Source organism: Etheostoma cragini, chromosome 8, assembly GCF_013103735.1.
Source record: "Etheostoma cragini isolate CJK2018 chromosome 8, CSU_Ecrag_1.0, whole genome shotgun sequence".
Lineage (NCBI taxonomy): Eukaryota > Metazoa > Chordata > Actinopteri > Perciformes > Percidae > Etheostoma > Etheostoma cragini.
In genome coordinates this window covers 24456409-24477301 of record NC_048414.1, presented here as the reverse complement: position 1 = coordinate 24477301, position 20893 = coordinate 24456409, and the positions used below count along the sequence as shown (strand labels likewise).

At 39.9% G+C, this 20893-nt stretch overlaps 1 protein-coding gene across 3 annotated transcripts in view; it reads right to left on the bottom strand.

Annotated features, from left to right (window-relative positions):
* The window catches only part of LOC117948617 (synaptic vesicle glycoprotein 2B-like), a 71324-nt gene that overhangs the window by 41777 nt on the left and 8654 nt on the right, over positions 1 to 20893 (bottom strand). For 2 of the 3 annotated variants that reach the window (XR_004657501.1, XM_034878365.1), the window contains exons 2-3: positions 9329 to 9964; positions 4299 to 4525 (exon numbers count right to left, since the gene is read on the bottom strand). Coding sequence is in view for 2 of the 3 variants with exons in the window: in XM_034878365.1 (XP_034734256.1) it covers positions 4299 to 4525; positions 9329 to 9564 (463 nt within the window). In the remaining variant the exon portion in view is untranslated. The remainder of the gene's footprint in view (positions 1 to 4298; positions 4526 to 9328; positions 9965 to 20893) is intronic. The other variant, XM_034878366.1, reaches the window with a different exon arrangement.

The following is a 20893-nucleotide window of genomic DNA, read 5'->3' as shown; positions in this document are numbered from 1 at the left end:
TCTGTATAGTGTCTTGAGATAACTCTTGTTATGAATTGATACTATAAATAAAATTGAATTGAATTGAATTGAAATCAGGCATCAGTATAAACACGGGCGTGGGTGGCTCTGCTATGGCTATGTGTGTGATAATAAAAGAAAAATAATAACATTGTTAAGGCTACCATACACAATGCAAAGGAATCATTTATGCTAGTAAATAATAACAATAAACACTCTATTAATTACATTATCTTAATGAGCAAGGACGTTCAACAATTGTCATTATATCGAATCAACAGCCAGGTATAACCAAGCTAACAGGTCCAACCTAGCTAACAGGTGCAGCCTAGCTAATAGGTGTAACCTAGCTAACAGGTGCAGCCTAGCTAACAGGTGCAGCCGAGCTAACAGGCGAAGAAGCTAACTAACACAAACAAGCTAACTTTAAAATTTGCAAGAACTATAGACCAATACAACAACAGGCTTAAATGAATTGACAACATAAGTTATATGACTTACAGTTCTCAAAGATACACAGACACAATCTCAACTGATTATCCTCCGGACAGCTTGCTAGTCTCTTTTTCTTTTCTTTCACTTTTTTTTTCCGTGTGCCGTGCGCGACCGCTCGCGGAGTGAGGCGCGTGTCCGCACTATTCTCCGCTATTCACAATCACACCTGATAGACGAGATTTTGTACAAAACTAAAGTAACGAGCCAATTTTGTAAAATGTAAGGAGTAGAAAGAACCGCTAGCTATACGTGTTAAAATGTAAGGAGTAAAAGTAAATAGTCGCCACAAAAATTAATAGTAAAGTAGAGTAAAAATATCTGAAAAATCTACTTGAGTAGGCTACAGTAACAAAATATTTGTAGGCTACTTTGTTACTTCCCATCTCTGGAGATACACAATATACAGTATACCTGTGTATCTTTTACAAAGTGGGCTAAATGTTCAGTAAGGTCAAAGCTACTTTTCACAAGCTCTTTTATTAAAACAGATCGGGATTAAAATGAACAGTTTCCTTCCCAGATTGAAAATGTAAAGCTGCAATACATGTTTACATGAAAATTATCTGAAATAGGCTATGTTGGGGGGGGGGGGGGGGGGGGGGGGGGGGGGGGGGGGGGGGGGGGGGGGGGGGGGGGGGGGGGGGGCGATGGACTGAAGCCTATGCTATAGCTGACTCATTATGAATGGGTCCAGCACGGGTTGAATGGGGGACAGCAATGATATCCTGGCCATGGGTCACATCTCTCGCCCTGGTCCAGCAGCCTCCATCTCACACGCTGTTACTCTACGATTAAAGTTAGTGGCATTCAATAACTGCCCCTGTTTTTTTTTGCCGTGGAGTCTGCGACAGCAGAGTTACCAGCGGCAACACTGTTACAAATACAGGTTTGCCTCTCATGCTTAACAACATACAGCTGTGTTAAGAACAACACAAGAGTGGACTTGCGCTGTTGCCACCGTGTCTCTCAATGTTGCTGGGAGCCGTGTATGAGTGAACAGGGGCGGGGATGCGGGGAGAGTAAGAGGAGAGATCCAAACACAGGCACAGCTTTACAGAAGAAATTGGTCATGTAACGCAACATTAAACCTTATCAATATAGTGTAAACAACATTGCTTTGTTCATGGAGAGGCAGCGGATGCAAGGACATTAGGTGCACTGATGCAATGTAGGAAAAATGTTAGTTGCACCTAAAGCCCTGTGAGCTGACAGACACAAATTAGCTAATGTTATTATCTTCCAAAAACTGCCCAAGATCTTAGGAGAACAAACACCAGAGACAGAAAGCAGACACCAGAGACAGAAAGCAGAGACAGATCCACACCAAGGACAGGCTCAGTGACCACAAACTGGAAAAGGAAACAGGAAGACACAAAAACTAATGGAAACCAAAAGAACATGTGGTCACGGTTTGACAGGTGAGGTTAATTTTAATTAATTTTAATCTGTTTATTGATCCCCTATGGGAAAATTACAATTTTAGATTGAGACAGAGATGCACAGTCTCCAACAATGTAAAGCATTCAATAACACGAAGAACCCTTAATTTTAACAAATTTAACTCTGTAATCCCAGATTTCAAATAGCTGAATGTCAATTCAAATTCAAACATTCTCCTGGGAGAAGGACACAGTGCTCAGTCTTACTGCCCAATGTATACAAACATGCCACAACCTGAGGGACAGTAAATGGCCAACACACACACACACATACACACACACACACACACACACACACACACACACACACACACACACACACACACACACACACACACACACACACACATACACACACACACACAGAAGATCCCAGTTTTAAAAATCTGTACATATTCATATCTAATGTTAAATAACTTTTACTGTCTTTACATTTTTATTATAATGTACTTTTGTTTCATATTGCTTAGTAACTTTTGTTTTTATATTTAATATTTTATGTTAACTGTTTATTGTGTTTTTCTGATTTGGCAACATTGTTATTGAAACTTTCATCCATTAAAGCCCCTTGAATTGAATTTAATTGAATTGGATTGAAATGAACTAAATTGAATTAAATTGAGAGAATGACAGAATGCAAAAACCCATTTAGAATTTAGAATCGTGTGATGTTGCCTACTAAATTTTTTTGGGGGGGACTGGAAGGGTGATTATTGCATGTTTTGCATCTTTTGTTTTGTTTTGCAGTGCAAATCCCCTACCCCATGCTTTTTTAAAGTCAGCTTTTCCTACTCCATATCATTCATTTCAGTTAGTATTGTTTTTAATTTAATGCAGTTCTTTCGAAGCAGCTTTTATGGAGATAACAGAGCAGACGTGTCTCCCTCAGCTGTATCTTTACTTCCTTAAAGCATTAAAACAAACAAGCAATCTGTCTAAAAGGGTTTACCTAAATGTTTCAGCAGTATTGTCACGACTTGGTTGACATGATATGATAAATGTGGATTTTGGAGGCACACTCCCTCATGCAGTATGCTACACATCAAATATATTTGAGATAAGAACAGCTGATTTCTCAGGCCTGTAAATGGCCAGTCAGCCCCTGACTCACTATGTCATAGTGGGGGATTTTTTTACCAGCCACGGCCTGGCCAGGGACCCTTCACGGACCAGCCTGGGCCCCAGCACGGAAGGAAGTTAGCCTTGGGTTACATTAAGAGTCAGAACACAAAATCTCCTCAAAATGTAATCATCTTGAAAAATGTTTGGAAACATTTGAGGACACATACAGTATATATCATCCTCTATCTCAGATAATAAAAGTGAAAATAACATGGAGTCAGCACCTGCACTATTTAAAGTACAAAATCTTGACCTACTCTCCTACTTTAGCAAGTCTCTACGCTACCTTGTTTTAGACTTTATTGGAGAAGGATGAATTTAAGTTGACACATTTGTCAACTTAACAACATCCAATTCTACAGGCATCAAGATCCACAAAAAGATGAATATAACATCATTCAAAATGAAGGGGCCCTTGATTGCAGATGATAGTAGTGGTCAATGAATGTGTTGACATGTGTCAAATCCTCCACTGTCAGACTATTATATTCCAGGTTGTTTGTGGAAGATTTACTACACTGCAAATTGAATTGAAATATCTTAATAATACTTAAAGTTAACGTTAGCTATGGATCTTGCTGGTTTCTTTCAGCAGTAGGACGCCACCATGTTGACTCTCGCCTCGGATGATCACAGAATATACCTGATTTGCTCAACAATATATAGTTCTAAAGTATTTTTATTTGTTTGTTTTGTTAATTTTTTTGTGCAACAAGGGTTGGGCAAAAAGATTTATGATGTTTTGAGTATTTCCTACAACAAATATATAAAAGAGCAACAAAATCAGAGTAGTACCATAAACTCTCCAGTGGAGCTGTAACTACAAGTAACAAGTCTTTAATAATAGCCAGCACAAACAAACAAAACAAATAAAGATAAAGATAAAGAAAAAACATTGAGATAAAAGGACTGGAACTCTTTCTACACATGACATACTCACCACTCTACTGCTCTCACTTACAACTTAACTGCAATATATTTCTTTGCATTTCTTCGATCAACAGTAAGCTAGGCTGAATTCAAAACCGCCTACTACATACTACCAACGAACGCAGTATGTAGCACATACCCTTAGAAGAATACAGAGGCAGCTTTTTACTTATTTTCCACCCATTTAGAGAGAAATAACACATCCCTAATTTACTATTGGGCAAACACAAATCCTTCTTTTACAGCACAAACCCAAGTGTCTTCTCACACAGAAATCCCACTGTAATCAAGAGTAATCATTAAAGCCCTTACCTAACATGCCTTTCTCTGCATTGGAGAGACACAGATCCTTTTCTGCCGATGGTAGAACAAACGCTACCACAAAACATTCAACTCCATCAGCCATCAGAGCCAGACCCAGGACCAAAAAGAGCGTCCACTGGAACTTCCCGTGGCCACAGTCCTCCATTATGTCTTCGTATTGTTCTGATAACTCTTCTAGTTCAGAGATTGCACTGCCGGTTGCTCGAGCCTTAGCCCTGGGACACAAAAAAACAAGAATAATAAGTCATAAAGATCACTGAAAATAATCTTTGATTTCTTTTACATTGTCCTGAGTATCTTTATTTGAAATATGTTGGCTTCCGGTGTTGTCAGATTTCAAACCCTTAAACATGAAGATGCTTTTTGAAATTGATAAACTTGGGAATGCTTTGCTGTCCATATTTTCCCCCCTGAAGATAAATACAAAACAACCAAAAAAACAGTCTCTTAAAGTTGCTAAAATTAAGGAGGATTGTACAATGGACAAATTACAGGTTTTTATGGTTGTACAATCCTCACAAATTGCAGTTCACTAGAGATAACACTTCACTAGAGATAACACTTTCTCTGTTTTAAAGAGCAGTAGTCACCACTGCTAATAGCTAAACATATCATAAAATGATGGTCTCATTCTTTGCTAAGAGGTATTTAAGCCTTACGTTAGGCCTAGGTAAAATGATGGGAACAGACTGTGCTGTGAGGTGATGGATTAAGTTTTTATTTTTTATTTATCTTAGCTAGCCACAAGTCTCTCCTGCACCGGCTCAACTACTTGCCTATCTACTGTACCTTGTCCCTCCTGTTTTCTGACAGTTGGAATCGCATAAGAACCAACTTCAAGGTTCTTGATGCTGTTTTTAGAAAAGACATGCCTTACACAACACACCGTTGCATTACATTTTGTATCATGTTTGTCAGTTACTAGCTGCAGTGGTATCTGGGAAAGCTATGTTTGTATGTATTTATGGGGCTAAATGTGTATATATTAATGCGGCTAAACCATGGACTGTAAATATTAATGGACAAAGCATCTGGTTTGGCAAAGTGTTGCAAATTTGGATTTGCCTTAAACCTGCATTCGATCTGCTTGTTGTTGCATTTGAGTCTTTTTCCTTTCTTAGCGTAAAACTTTTGTTCCTTCCAAAACATTAGTTTCGAGAATATGGAGGATAAGCTCATCATCACTGTTGCTGGGTTCCCTATAATTTATGATACGACTTTGTTTGCGTATAGGGACAAATTAAAAAGAAAAGAAAAAAATGGGACGAAATAACTAGGATAGTTGGTTTCTCCAGTGAGTTGGTGAAGTGCCTGATGATGATTTTTTAGCTTTGATTTTTTGGCATTTTATAGCTGCCATGGTTCGTATTGCACTGGCACCAGCACTCCTGTAAAAAAAAAAAACTCAGCCTTTTTCTTCTTCATAACATTCCAAATGAGGACTATCCCGTCTCAACAAGATGATGAAAACTAGTCATGCCTTCATTGCTTCTAGACTGGAATAATTCCTTACCATCAGGTTGCTCAAAAGACACTCCAGCTGATCCAGAAAGCTACAGAGCGGGTTCTGACAAGACCTAAGAACGGAGATCATATTTCTCCTGTATTGACTGTTCTGCATTGGCTTCCTGTAAAGTCTGGGATTGAAAATCCTTTTCCTGACCAACCAAGTTCTAAATGGTCAAGCACCAACATATCTAGAAGAGCTCTTAGTGCCTTAGCGTCCCACTAGAGAACTACACTCCTAAAAGTCAGAGCTATTTGTGGTTCCAAGAGTCTCTGAAATTGGTTGGGAGCCAGAGCATTTGGCTTTCAGACTCCTCTCCTGTGGAACCTGCATCCAGGTTGAGTTCGGGGGGGCGGAAACCGTCACCACATTCAAGAATAACCTGAAAACCTCCTCTTTGATTAAAAAATGAAACATTGGTTTAGATTAGATTCAACTTTATTGTCATTAAACAGGTACAGGTACAAGGCAACAAAATGCAGTTTAGGTCTAACCAGAAGTGCAATGGCAGTAAGTCCAGGATATACAATGGTTTCATAAGTGCAGGACATGGATATATACTGAATAAATATAGAGATGGATACTATTATTAACAGAATTTTACGGATAGATTTGTCCAATCAATATAATATATAGATCACTAGTATTGGGAAAAAATGTACAGCTGGATATGTACTGAATACAATAAACAGGTGGATATTACTATGAATAGAATTTTACAGATATGTACAATGAACATAATATACAGATGGTTGTTACTATAACAGAGTTTACAGTTGAATATGTACTATGAATATATATACAGACGGCTATTACAATAGACAGAATGTGAGCATAATATACAGATGGCTACTACTGTAAACAGAATGTTTGCAGATAGATATGTATATAATAAGTTAGGCTTAAATGAGCAGTATTACAATGGATTTAAGGAAGAACAAATAAACTTTGGACAGAAGCTATCCGAATTAAAGTGCAGTGGAAAGTAATCGCATATTACAATAATGTAAATGTATATGTAAACAATTGGTACTGTAAATAAACAGTCGGCAGTGCAAATTGATATTCCAATGCAGATATAAACAGTTGTTACTATAATAACAGTCAGCAGTGCAAGTGAACATTATAGTTTTGCAAATAACAAAATGGAGGCAGGGGTGAGGAGGGAGAGGAGAGTCTATCAGTATATGAGGGGAGTGCGATCAATGAGGATAAGAATTCAATAAAGAGACAGCTCTGGGGAAAAAACTGTTCTTTAGTCTGCTGGTCTTGGTCCTGAGGCACCTGAAACGCCTGCCGGAGGGCAGGAGAGAAAACAGTGTGTAGGCTGGGTGAGCGGAGTCCTTAAGAATGCTGCGAGCTCAATGCAGACAGCGTTTCGTCTGGATGTGCATGATGGAGGGTAATGGAGTCCCAGTGATGCGCTGGGCGGTTTTCACCATCCGCTGCAGTGCATTGTGCTCTGCAACAGTTTAGCTCCCATTCCACACTGTTGCATAGTTGGTCAGGATGCTTTCTATTGCACAGCGATAGAAGTTCACCAGGAAAGCAGATTCTTCCTCAGTGTCCTCAGGAAGAAGATGGGCTGGTGAGCCTCCTTGACTAGGCAGGAGGTGTTGGTTGACCAGGACGTGTCCGCCGAGATGTGGATCCCCGGAAACTTGAAACTGGAGACACGCTCAAATGCCATTCCGTTGATGTAAATGGTGTCGAGCGTGCCTCTTGACTCATTTCTGAAGTCCACAATGAGCTCCTTCGTTTTGGTGGTGTTGAGGAGCTGGTTATTTTCAGTGCACCATGTGGCCAGGTGCTTGATCTCCTCCCTGATGGCAGTCTCATCGTTGTTGCTGATGAGACCAATCACCGTAGTGTCGTCTGCAAACTTGATGATGGAATTAGATTTGTACACAGGCTTGCAGTTGGAGGTGAAGAGGGAGTAGAGAAACGGGCTTAGCACACAGCCCTGTGGTACACCAGTGTTGAGTGTGATGGACATGGAGCAGCTGGAGCCTGATCGAACATTCTGGGGTCTGTTTGTTAAAAAGTCAAAAATCGAGTTTCACGTGAAGGTCTTGATGCCCGAGTCTCCAAGTTTGGCAATTAAATTCGCTGGTATGACAGGATTAAATGCTGAGCTGAAGTCAACAAACAGCATGCATGTATAAGTGTTCTTGTTGTCCAGATGGGTGAGCACATGTGGCGTGTGCACATGTGCAGTGCCAGGGAAACTGCATCCTCTGTGCTCCTATTGCTATGGTAGGCAAACTGGTGTGAGTCCAATGTGGATGGTAGCGAGTCTTTTAGGTGAGCCAGGACCAGCCGCTCAAAGCACTTCATTACGATGGGTGTGAGTGCTACAGGCCAGTAGTCAGTAATGGAAGTGCATTTAAAGCATGTTGGTACTGCTGCTTGGGCAAGAGACAGGTTGAAAATGTATGTAAAACACCCATGCAAGCTGCTCCGCACATGCCCTGAATACATTAATTTGGAATGAAGTCTAATTAAATTTTATTGAGCTGTACAAAAACCTTATTTGCATATCTGCAAACATTTCTCTCTTGATTAAATTTGACGCCAAAGCGTCAAGAGCTTCCCTGTACCTCTTTACTACTTTTACACATGACCGGCTATTTTCATAAATAAACATTTCAACCTCTCCGGTTTTAAAAATAACGTGGTACACACCTGTCAGTTTTAAGAAAAGTGTTCCTTACACTTACCGGTGTATTTATGCTATCAATGCCATCAAGAACATGACAAACCTGTAAGTTGCAGTGTGAGAGAAACTCAAGCCCAAGTTAGCCAATCAGAATCCCGAAAATAGCAACAACAGCAACGAATTACCTTCTCTCTCTTCTCTTCCCTACTTCCTTGGCTGCCTAAACCTCCAGTTGTCTCAGTTTACTTGAAAACTTGCAAACAAAGATTTGAAAATATCCACTATGGCCAGAGGTTTTAGAAAGACTCGTTCTCAGAGGCAAATTCTCTGTTTGCATGTAAACGATGGGCATGAACAAAGGAAAATGGCTCTGTCAAAATGACCAGGTACAGTATGTGTAAACAGGGCCTTTGACAGGGCGGCCAGCGCTTCTTTTGCAGCTCAACGGCGGTGTGTATGTACAGTTAGGGCCAAACGTCAGTATTTGTTGAGTTCAGAGTGAGAATCGGTTGGGTTTATGGGATTTCACGACAAAATAAAAAATATGGAATATCCAGACTTTAGGATGTCACAAAGCGGAAACTAAATGTTTTCACTTAGATTTCATAATTAGTTTTGCTTTTCTTTCCTTTTTTAGAACTACCTGAGCACCATTTTCAATATACATGTTGTAGCTATAAGTAGGACCTTTTATTTCCTTTGTCTAATGCATTGTGAAATACATTCAGAGTTTCCAGAGTGATTACACTATATTCAAACCCTGGTTAGAATCACTATGTCTGCAGCTATACTGTTACACATTTTCTGGTACAGTTACACAAAAATAAAAGGAAAAAACATGCTGAGTCTCACCGTGCGGCTCTCTGTGCAGCCTTCACCTCGTCAGGATGTGGTATCCCTTGATATTCTCCTTCGTACATTTGATCCTCTTCATCATGTCCTTCGGTCACGTCACTTGCTGCATCCTCTTCTTGGGGAGGATAGTCTGCCTGATAACCATATCCATCATGGCCACCACCTTCTCCATAGCTCCCGTAGCTGTCACCTCCCCCTTGGTGGTATGTGTTGTTTTGCCACGGGTCAGCCATTTGGCTTACTTGGCCTGCTAGGCTAAAAGCTAATTTTACAGCAAGTAGAAGGGTTTTGTTTGGCTAGACTGCTGTTAAACTTCAGAAATAAGTGATGGAAATAAACCTGCACGTTTTATCTTTTAGTTCAGCATGATTAATTAATTAGCCAATTATGCCAACTAGTGTCAAAGTCTTTAGTTACAGACACTTTTTGCCTTTCATTGGCTTTTATAGACAATAGTGAAAAATGATTTTAACATCTACCCATTCACCTAATTGCTATGCAGTGCAGCTTACACAGTCAAGATTTGCTAGATAAAAGCAAATATAGGTAGTAATGTGTCTGTCTCAGGTTCCGTTATGGTGGTCCTGGGGGGTATTCCAGAGTGCTGTCAGATCTTGTCTTCAATTTTCACTTCTAAAAAAAACAGAAAAACTCAGGTTAATTAAGAAATGTGTCTTCATTAGAAATTGTTGCATCCACATAGACATTTGCAACAAGGCAGACTTTTATAAGTGAACGCTGTTGGTCAATAATATGTCCATCACACATATTCCGTATTAATTTTAACTTCACTTTGATGTTCTGTTGCTGTGAATTGCACAGCGAAGTGCACCACATTTGGACCAGAGTAATAGAGAAAGACATAGTGGTGACACTCCCATTGGACTCCATTGTGCGCCTTCTTCCAGGTATGCAACCTTGCATAGTTCCAAACATCCATTCCATGGCATTGGACATCATTCATGTCCACATTTCCATTGCTGACCGTCGGTCAACTTCTGAGGTAAGTTGATTAAATAGCTAGCTCTTTTGAATTGTCAACTTTCTATATTTTATCAGAGGCCCTTCATGGTGTATATACTGATAATTATTTGTATGTGCACAGCATAATTATATAAATTCTTAACTTGGTAGACATCTGATTGCGTGCTAGTTTGTTAGCTTGACTTTGCCAGCTGTGAAGGTATCCCAGTGGTAAATTGATTAAATAGCTACTTCTTTTGAATTGTCAACTCTATATATTGTATCAGAGGCCCTTTACGATGCATATACTCATCTTTGGTAGTATGTGAACAACTCAATCATTCAGAGGTGCACAGAGTGGAACAGTTATCCGACTGCTGCGCACCTAACGACAGACAGCTCTGGTGGGAATGACAGGTTATGCCTTTAAGAAAACATTTGTTGTCTTACACACAAGTATTTCAAATTTTTAATTGTCCTTTATAATGTTTTTATAGTGAATGATGTAGCGATTAATTCTTTGAACCAAGACTGTAGTGCACCCCTGGACTGGTGTTGCCACACACTCTGAATACACACTGAAATAATCAGACGGTTAAACCAAACCACCAGTGTGACACAGTGTTTTATCGCCCTTTGCAGACATGAAAATTGGGCCCTCAGTTTTCCTTCTTGCTCGTGTTGTCTTAAAAGTGACTGCTTCATGTCCACCATATGGATGCTGTCCAGGAAGCCAGTCAGTGCCACTGCCAAGTTACACCCAAAACTCAGCTCTTCCCTGCAAGGCACAAATACATTGCAGTTACATACATTTTATTTTGTTGTATAAAATAATGACCTTGTCCCTAAACCTCTTCTATGGAGCTCAGCAGAATTGATCAGTGCATTGTGTTGACAGCACTGCAGAGGTGGCACCTGTTGACGTTACATAACAAAGCATGTGCACGTAGCAGTGTGTCAAAAAAGGATTTTTGACCATGTGGCCTCTCGGTTTCTGTCTGTCTGATTCCTGTGTACAGCAGATCAACCAGGGTGGCCAGGGCCTGAGTGGGACTCATTTTAAGCCCTGTATGCTCTGTGTGCTCCTCTTGCCAAATCCTTCTCTGCAGTGCTGTTGAGAAAAGTCTGGTAATGCAAGACTAATTTAGAAACAACCCTATAATGCTTTTGGTGCAGTTTTACTTGAATAATTTTTACTTGACAAATTACAAAGACTCACATGGAACGGAACACCTCCACAATTAGAACAAATGACTAGAGGTCCCCAGGCTATGTATGTGAATAGGGCTTCAATGTGCTGCATTGACACCAACCCGATTATCGGCGGTCAGACAGTCTGGCAAGGTTGGTGACTCGACTTGGTGTTTGGTTGGTGTGTAGGTGCCTTTAGATTACTATAGCCTCTGTGATACACTACTGTTGTTTGACAGCTGACCATAATTGCAGAAATCACATCATCATACTTCCTTATTTAATCTTGCACTACTTGAAAGGTAAGGATTTTCACCTTTTTGTTTATCAGACATCATAGTTTATAAAACAAATAACTGTAATACAGCAATAAGTGCCATGTCTGTCCTAACTGGTTTTGTGGTTTCTTCTGCCACGGAGGCTCTTGACGAAGAAGATCATTACTCCATTAGGCTAAAAGCAGTACACCATTAGTGGCCACTAGATAAATTGCTCCACTTTGTACTACACAATTCCGTTTATGCCCCCACTTCTTTATTTAAAGGTTGCTTTGTCTCTCCCCTTTGTTGTACTGGTTAACTCTGCTCTGATACTAACGCAGTTTACTTTCACGGAAAGATATGTCCTTTTATAAAAAAAAGATACAACTCAGATAGGGAAATGTTGGTAGGACTCAGATAATTAATGTGTACTTGTTAAACTAGAACATTTACGTAGCTTTCATGAACATGGCTTGAATTTGTCCTGGAGTAAGTTAAGTGTACCTAAATGACAACACCTTCCAAATGCAATGTAACGTTATTGGGCAATTGCCCATTTTCAATTTAAGTCCACTTAAATTCTTGTTTTGTCAAGACATTATCACTCCAGTCTCATGAGATATGGACGCTCTTGGTGCCTTTGTCCTTGTTATTGACGCTAAAGGTGTCTTTTAGCTTCATATAACATATGCTTGGCCGTCTCCTTTAGCGTCATGTAACATTTGCTTGGTTGGCAGTATTGGCGTCCCTTTTGACGCTGTTAGGTTAAGGTCGTAGGTGGGCTTATGGTTCTGTGACTCGCAGGAATGCAACGGTGGGGTTTAGGGAAAGGTTGTGGGTGGGCATACTGTGACACGCAGGAATAACGGGCCGTTAAGGACACACGCGGGACACAAAACCCGCTCTTCTGGGTGAAAGTCCAGTGTTTGACCCATCCACCACCCTGACCAACTTCACCAACACGTTCTACACACACGCCGAAGTGGGCCTTTTTCATTGCATCAGACGCAGACAACCACTGTCCAAATGTCCGTATTTTACGAGTTCGGAGTGAGAACCGGTTGGTTTTGCCACTGGCTGCCACTGGTTACATTATTATTCTAAGCCTTCGACAACATTTTGGAAAGGATCCCTACAGAGGTCAAACTTTTTGTCAAAGAATAACAGCCTTTTTGTTTAACATGAAACGTTCCTGAAATCTCTACAGAAATACACTTGAAAACAAAAGCTGTCCACATCCACCACTCTGGTTTGGTTAAAATAGAAACCAAATATATTTCATTCTTCAATGTAAAAGAATGCTGGCTGTATACACACTAAATTTGTTGTTTAATTAAATGGAGTTTAGAGAGTTTGACAATGGTGATTTGTGAAATTTAAAAGTAGCCTACATTGTCAACCTGTGCCGCTGCCGTTGCGGCGCTAAATCAAAATCTTGTGTTGCAAGCAGTGTTGGGGAGAAGTGGTACTAATTAAACTGCTACTCAATAGCGTTGCAGTTTCTCAATCAAATAGCTTTTTAGTAGCTTAGCTGTTGATTTGATTAAGTAGTGTGGTGGCAACCACATAATCTACATTTCCCCAAGCATTCTGAGGCTCAAGCCCAGAAAAAAACTGCTGAGGATCACCGATAACAAAACATGAGTTGTGTACATTGATTTATAAAAAACCCTCAAATGTAATAAACTACTATTAGATAGATAGATAGATAGATAGATATTTATTGATCCCAAAAAAATGGGAAATTACAGTGTTACAGCAGCACACAAAATATACATACATACAATATACATGAAATAATAATAATTATTATAACAAAATATAAGAATAAAATATAAGAATGTAAGAACAAATATTTAAGTATATACAAGATCGGAAAAAACTAAATGTGCAACTGTTTAAATATAAGTATGCTAAAAAAATGTAAATGAACCAATCGTTCCGGTTGCCCTTATTGCAATATTGTGGTGATGATTGAGTGTCATCTAGCAACCAGGGATGAAGTGTTGAAGAGTTTTATTGTCTGTGGTAGGAATGATTGCCCGATCAGAGCTTAAGTCAAAGCTTCATTGCTTCAGTCAGAGTTCATTTAATGTGGATTAACTGGTAGCTTGCTACACTGGTAATAAGCAATGTGTCAACATGAATAACATATTGTCGCTCTGACAGCACTTTACTTCCGAGCCTAGCTGCGCAATGTGGAGGTCACATTTTAGTAATGGTGGGAGGGGGAACAGCGCAAGTTCTGTCCATTTACAAGAAAGTTAATGAATTTTTTGGGGTGACAAGATGATATATGGCAGAATTAGTTTCAAAGAAAACTGCAAGAGGTTATTGCATTACCACTACCGTGTGGTGGTAAGAATTGCTATACTGTCAATATGAACTTTCTCATCAGTCTCACTTGGGAGCGGCTAAGAAAGGTGTGACATGTTAAATTTGGTAAACCGTTTTTTACACCAGCCCCACCTTAGATCTTACTCTGTCCAAATGTATAGCTCTGTTGGGATCCTTCCATTTAATGTGACTCTGACACTATAATCACAATCTGAGCCTGTCAGTAGAAAAAATGACACTTTTAGGGGATGGAAATTGATGATACACATTTGCCCTATATGATTACATTGCAGCCCGGTTCACAGCTACCTTTTGCAGCATTCTCTCTCAATATGTTAGTAACTTAGACACCAAAGCATTGGAAAATAGGGTCCAGGTTGAATGTTTTTTTAAACTTTAGGTATGAGCCCTGGCTGTGGAAGCACAACTACTGCTTTAAATGTTGAGACAAAACAATGGTAGAGGCAACAATATTTAAAAAAAAAAAACACTATTAAAACACACTGTTTCAAACCACACAGTTATTAAAAGTAAGATATTCAAATCACAACCACTACCGACCGGTCGCACCATAGCCATGAAATGCCTGCAAAAACTGATCCTGAACACGATCCTGCCAGCTGTCAATCTAAAGCCAGACCACATCAGTCTGTCTATAGGGCCAAACAAAAGACAGAGGATGCTGTGGCATATGCCCTCCACTCCTTTTTATTGACTTTGGTGACAATTAAAGTTGAAATAATTTGAACTTTAATAGAAGAATTTCCTCAAAGTTGTCTCTACTGTTCTCCCCATAGGAAAACAATAGCACACCCAGCACAGAGCGGATTTACCACTGAGCATGTGTAGGCAGCTTTAGATGCATCGGTCACCAAAGTTTTAAATTAAGCTCCTCTACAATGCAGTGTCAATCAGGCATACCATCACCACCTTCAGCCCTGGCCAGAGTTAATGAGTGGAGGAGTAGCTGAAACTAAGTAAAGGGGATGGACACCGACACAATGGATTTTACTTTTTGAATCACTTGTCTATTGTACTGGTCAGTGAGTTTTTTTGTTGAACATTGAGGATTTTGCTATTAATTTTCGTTTTGAAAGTTTTTGCCCCTTACACTCTGATTTTAATACCAGCTGAAAAATATAAAAGTTTAAGATAGACTCAATATACACTACCTGTCAAAGGTTTGGGGTCACTTAGAAATTTCCATTGTACTCCATTATAGACAGGATACCAGCTGAGGTCATTCCCGGCATAGTTTTCAACCAGGGCAGAAGTTTTCAGATTACCTTATGTGCTTGCATAATTGCAAAAGGGTTCTCCAATGTTTCCTTTGTTAGTTAAAAAAAAATGATATCAGATTAGTAAACAGAAGGGGCCTTTGGAACATTGGAGTAATGGTTGCTGATAATGAGTAATGTAGATATTGCATTAAAGATCATCATAATGGAGTGGTATGGAAATTTGTAAGTGAACCCAAATTTCTGACCAGTAGTGTGTAATTTGTATAATATGGTCATGAGGGTTTTCTCCACATTAAACTTTGAAAGGCAAAACAGGCGCTGCTGGGTAAAATTGCACAGCAACGCTGTTAAGAGTTCAAATTTAGCTTTTTGTCTGTACGGATTCCAGGTATTTATAGGTCTCAACAACTTCTACCAACTCCCCTTGATGCTGTTACTCTGTGGAGCAGGGGAATAATGCCTAAAATCAATGTGCATCTCTTTAGGTTTTACCACATTTTTGCAACTGCAAATGCTGCATCACACCATTTTACAAAATGGTCCATGACAGCCAGTATCACTTTAATCTGCTTGAAGGAGAATGACAATAACTTAATTATCCGTTAATTTTAAAACATGTCTAACTTGGTAAAGGCTATGACAGTCATTTTTATACAGGATGTAGCGGAATCGGAAAAAAATCTCAAATCCGGCCCACCAGATTAAAGATAAATCTACAAATAAAATTATAGCATGTTTTGGTGCCCTCAGGGTTAAGCAGAGTGGCCATAACATCTTCTACCCCTCGTTTAGCTCTGTAAGCAAACTCTTTTTACAGCGGTCTTTTGTCTATTGCGCCTGTCCTGCATAAATAAGTGCAAGCAGCAGTTTGTTTGGTTACTGATAGGCGGCCAGCAGGAAATTAAAATCTGGACAGAAGGAGTCAGTCTGTACCCTATCGGTAAATCTCTGGCACATGGTGCAGATTGCAGAGTCAGCAGGGTGTCTGCAGGTTTCAGCAAGTTCAATTTAAGACTTTTCCTTAGCCTCTGAATGCCAACCTAATTTACAGAGTACATAAAACCTGATAAAGGTTGTGCTTTGAAAAGGTCTGAGAGGAAAGCGGTAGGTTTTCTTCAGGCTCATATTTTCTAAGTTATTTTTCTTTACTCAACACCCCACCAAAATTGGAAAAAAATCATTCAATAAGTCATTGAAACTGACAAAAAACTTGAGATAGCCATTTTTAATTTTGTCTTAATAGCATTTTGAATTTAGATTGAATTTGTACGTATATGTAAGGTTTCTATGCTCCACCCGTGGAAAAAGCTCTATTTTAAAGAGAAAAAACAAAACTCACTTCCAGTTCACCAGTTATTCTTGTTATGTTCAAAACAGCCAGGAGTGGAGTTTTCAGCCTGTTGTGACCTGGTGGACTACACACAATGTGACTACATCTGTTTAACGGACTTCACCAGATAGTCTGCGACAGTTTGGCTTTTATTACAGACATGTGAACCCCTGTGAACATGTGAAAACTTTGCATAGACTCAGGGCATGGAGTCACTTTGACGCTGCAGAAAGTGAATAGAGGATATTTGGTGTTTTTTTAAAGGAACAGAAAACACTGATGTATGAAAATTAATTAGATTTATTAACCATTTAATTGATAGTGCCGTTTGTTCCGGCCCACTTTAACCCCTGGTCAGAGTCAACAGGGAGCTTCACCCCTTATGAGTGTGATGATTTATCAATAAAGATTTTATTAACATATGCGTTCTTTGCATACCAAAATTAAATTGCAGTAGCTGGATTTTAACCAGTAGAGAACCGTTGCTATACACATTTTTATAACAATATGTAGATTCAAATACTTTGTATTTCTCTCTACAAGAGAGAAATAAAATACTTTCTCCCTCTCTTTCTTCCCCTCGCTCTCTCTTTGGTGTGTTACCCACATCATACTTTAAATGCCAAGGGTTAAAGACTTCAGAAAAGGAGATACAGGTATATACTTGATTATGCTTGTGAGACAAGCCTCTTTGCTCCTCTCTACCCAAGATGCATTTTAAGCAGGGCTGTAGTCAAGCCCACCTTTGTCAAGTCCAAGGTGCTCATTTAGAATAATAATAATAATGTATCCTTCATTAGTCCCACAAGGGGAAATTACAATTTACACCTTTGTTATTACACACGTGAGGAATTTCACACACCTGCTCAGTACCTAAAAATGCACTAAATGGAGTGATGTACGGGGTAGGGGGGTTGCTGCCCATGGAAAGGCACCCAGAGCAGTTGGGGGTCTGTTTCCTTGCTCAAGAGCACCTTGACAGAGCCTAGGAGAACTGGCACCTCTCCAGCTACCAGTCCACCACAATACTTTGGTGGTTATGTACCACAGTACTTTAAAGTAGCTGTAATTAAATCTCTTCTGAAAAAGCCCAACCTGATCTGGATGTTTTAGCCAACAATAGACCTATATCCAACCTTCCATTTCTCTCTAAGATTCTTGAGAAATCAGTTGCCAAACAGCTGTGTGACTTTCTGCATAGCAACAGTTTATTTGAGGATTTTCAGTCAGGATTTAGAGTTAATCATAGCACAGAGACAGCACTTGTGAAAATTGCTGTTGACCTCCTAATTGCATCAGACAGAGGATTTATCTCTGTACTGGTGTTATTAAATCTTAGTGCTGCATTTGATACCATTGACCATCATATCTTATCTAAGCTGATTTAAGTCTTATTTATCCGATCGATCTTAGTTTGTACATGTTAATGATGAGTCCTCCATGCACGCAAAAGTTAGTTATGGAGTCCCATAAGGATCTGTGCTCGGTCCAATCCTGTTCACCGTGTATATGCTTCCTTTAGGCAATATTATCAGGAAAAACTCCATAAACATCCATTTTTATGCAGATGATACTAATATGAAGAGTCTGCTCAGGTGGGCGCCGCATGGTGTCATAAATCAGAATGTTTTTGTGTATGAAAGTTCCTTGTGCAAAATCTTTCAGAATAGAATCTACGCAGAGTTTTATAAATGAGGACCCAGGACTAGTCAAAACAGAGTCAGGACCAAGTGCAAAGAGGTTCAAGTCCAAGTTAAGACCAAGTTCAAATGAGAGACAGTCATTACCAAGACAGAAAAAAAGAATCCTCTTCAAGACTACCTACTTACCTGTTCATAATTTATGTGATGAGAGAGACAGTACATCTTCTATTTAAAGATGATAGTGTTGCTTTAATATTTGTAATAATCAAAAAGAAAGAGCAGAATAACACACTATAGGATCAAACTAGGGCATATTATTTACTTTAATTAAAAAAAGGGAAATGTTCCCAATCTTGAATTTATTACTTATCCTAAAGAATTCATAGTACAATTTGATCAATGACATTGTCTGTGGCCAAATGAAAATAACTGATACCTGATGATTGAGGTAGCCTACTGTTTATGGTGCAGCCAGCCAGCCAGCCAAAAGAAATGCAACAAAGTTGGATTTAGACTTGGATAATTCAACAGTGTCAGGGAGGCCGAAAGGGGCATGGCTATAATTGTGTCTGTAACACATCTGAGACAGAAGAAAATACAGAACAGCAGTATGAATATAAAGACGGACATGTCCAAAACATATGAACCAGAGCACCACAGTACTGACGACTCTCTGTCACAGTGGTGGGATTAACATAGTATATTCTAGCCTTTGTCCAGTACACACGCTATAGAAGCTTCAATTTAATTATCCCATCTGTAGCACACACTGAAGACGAGTGGACGTGGCCAAGAACAGACCCTCAGGTCAGCGTCAAACCCATTCCCAGCTCCTGGGACCAGATGGTTAAAAGGGATTGATCAGAGGGAGAATACAGACATAGCATGACTCCATACCAGCCCCTTCATTAAGAGGGGCAACATAAAAACCCTATCAATAGGATAATCTACAGAGAAAATTGCAAAATCTGCTTATATCTTTCTATAAAAGTCTCGTACTTGTAAATACTTGAAAAAATTAGTATAGGTGTGGAACAGAAATTTAAAATTATATAACTACTTCAAAATGTATTAACCTTTACAGCATAATGTATAAAGGTCAAACATGCTGTGACTGTTGCATCAGCTAGTGGAAAAGTACTGACAGAGGAAGAAGCCCATGTTTGGTTAAGGCATGGATGTTAGATTTCTAAGGCACAGTCCCCGTCAGGGGCGTGCATCCTGTATGCTGAAGAACAATGCAATGCAATGATGGAAACACCCTAGTATGTCAGTGGTAGTGTTTAGATTTTGCTCATAAAATGTGACGCAAAGCAGCAGCAGCTAGTTGATTTGAGCTACCCTGTGCTTTTGAGGCGCAAGGGAATAGGAGCTCATTACCTTGAACAGATGGAAACACCCGGTTTGAACCAACTCTAAGTGCTTATCTTTGTATGCTTTTTCTCTTAAAAAATAAAAATACCTGAGCTCGCTGTGAGCTAGGGAACCAAATGACTTGTGTTCAAGGGTTTTTTACCCGCCCGGGTGGGTTGCTACCTGGCGGGGACAGATTTAGACAGTCAGACCTTTTGTAATCTCCTCCTCTGCCCCCAGAGCCACAGAGCACCTCTTTCAGATCGGCAACCAGGAAAGGCTAGCGGACACTTAACAAAGAGAGGACCTCCGACGACCCTGGGAGGAATGGCCGAGACCGTGAGTACTAAAGAAATAAGATTGGTTGTAAAGATCCCCTCGGGCAGTGCTTTTCATACACAGGGGGACCAAAGCTCTTCAGTTGGGGACGTCGGGGGTAAAATCTAAAAAGCCTCTTGCCTCACCTCTGGTTTCCCTGGTCCGTGCGAGGGTCCTTTCATTTAGCAAGGGCATGTGTGTCTCTTGTGAAAAAAACTAAAATCACAACTCAAAAATCACTGTGTATGGATTGATAATTACATTTTTTGCAATAAGGGAAGTATCTAAGTAACTCCTTTTAGAATAGAACAAACATCTGCTCCGCTGACGGTAACTGGTGTTGCCGTACGGCAGAAGAGGGCATAGCAGAACCAGGGGTTGTTGAGGGGAAGGCACAAAAGGATTGATACGACACCTCAGTAATTGTCGCATTGCTCTTTACGGAGAAGCTCAAATTTCTCAACCAGCTGTGCAAATGCAACAACGACACCATCAACAAACAGGTCCCCTACTGTGCCTAGGCCCCTCTGGCGCCACAGCCTTAAAGCACCATGTTCCATGAGGGAGGAAACAGGAGGTTGTTGCTAGGTCGCACATAGAGAGATGGTGTCTTGACTTCTAAATGTTTACAGAACTGATTCCAAATACACAATGTAAATGTGACAAGAGTATTTTTTCCCACGGTTTGAGTAATTTAATAGAGGGAAGAAGGTGACTAGTAGAGTGGCAGGTGCACTTGAGAGGGCCTCCATCAGACACCAAGCAGGGGACTTCTTCGGATCTGCCACCATACAGTACATGACTATGTGACTTTTGTCAAGATTGAGTTTATGTCCTGATACAGCCCCAAATTCACTGGAAAATATATGATTTTCTCGCCTAAATTTTTACCCCCTAAAACATGCTGCAGTTTCCACATGCTTTGG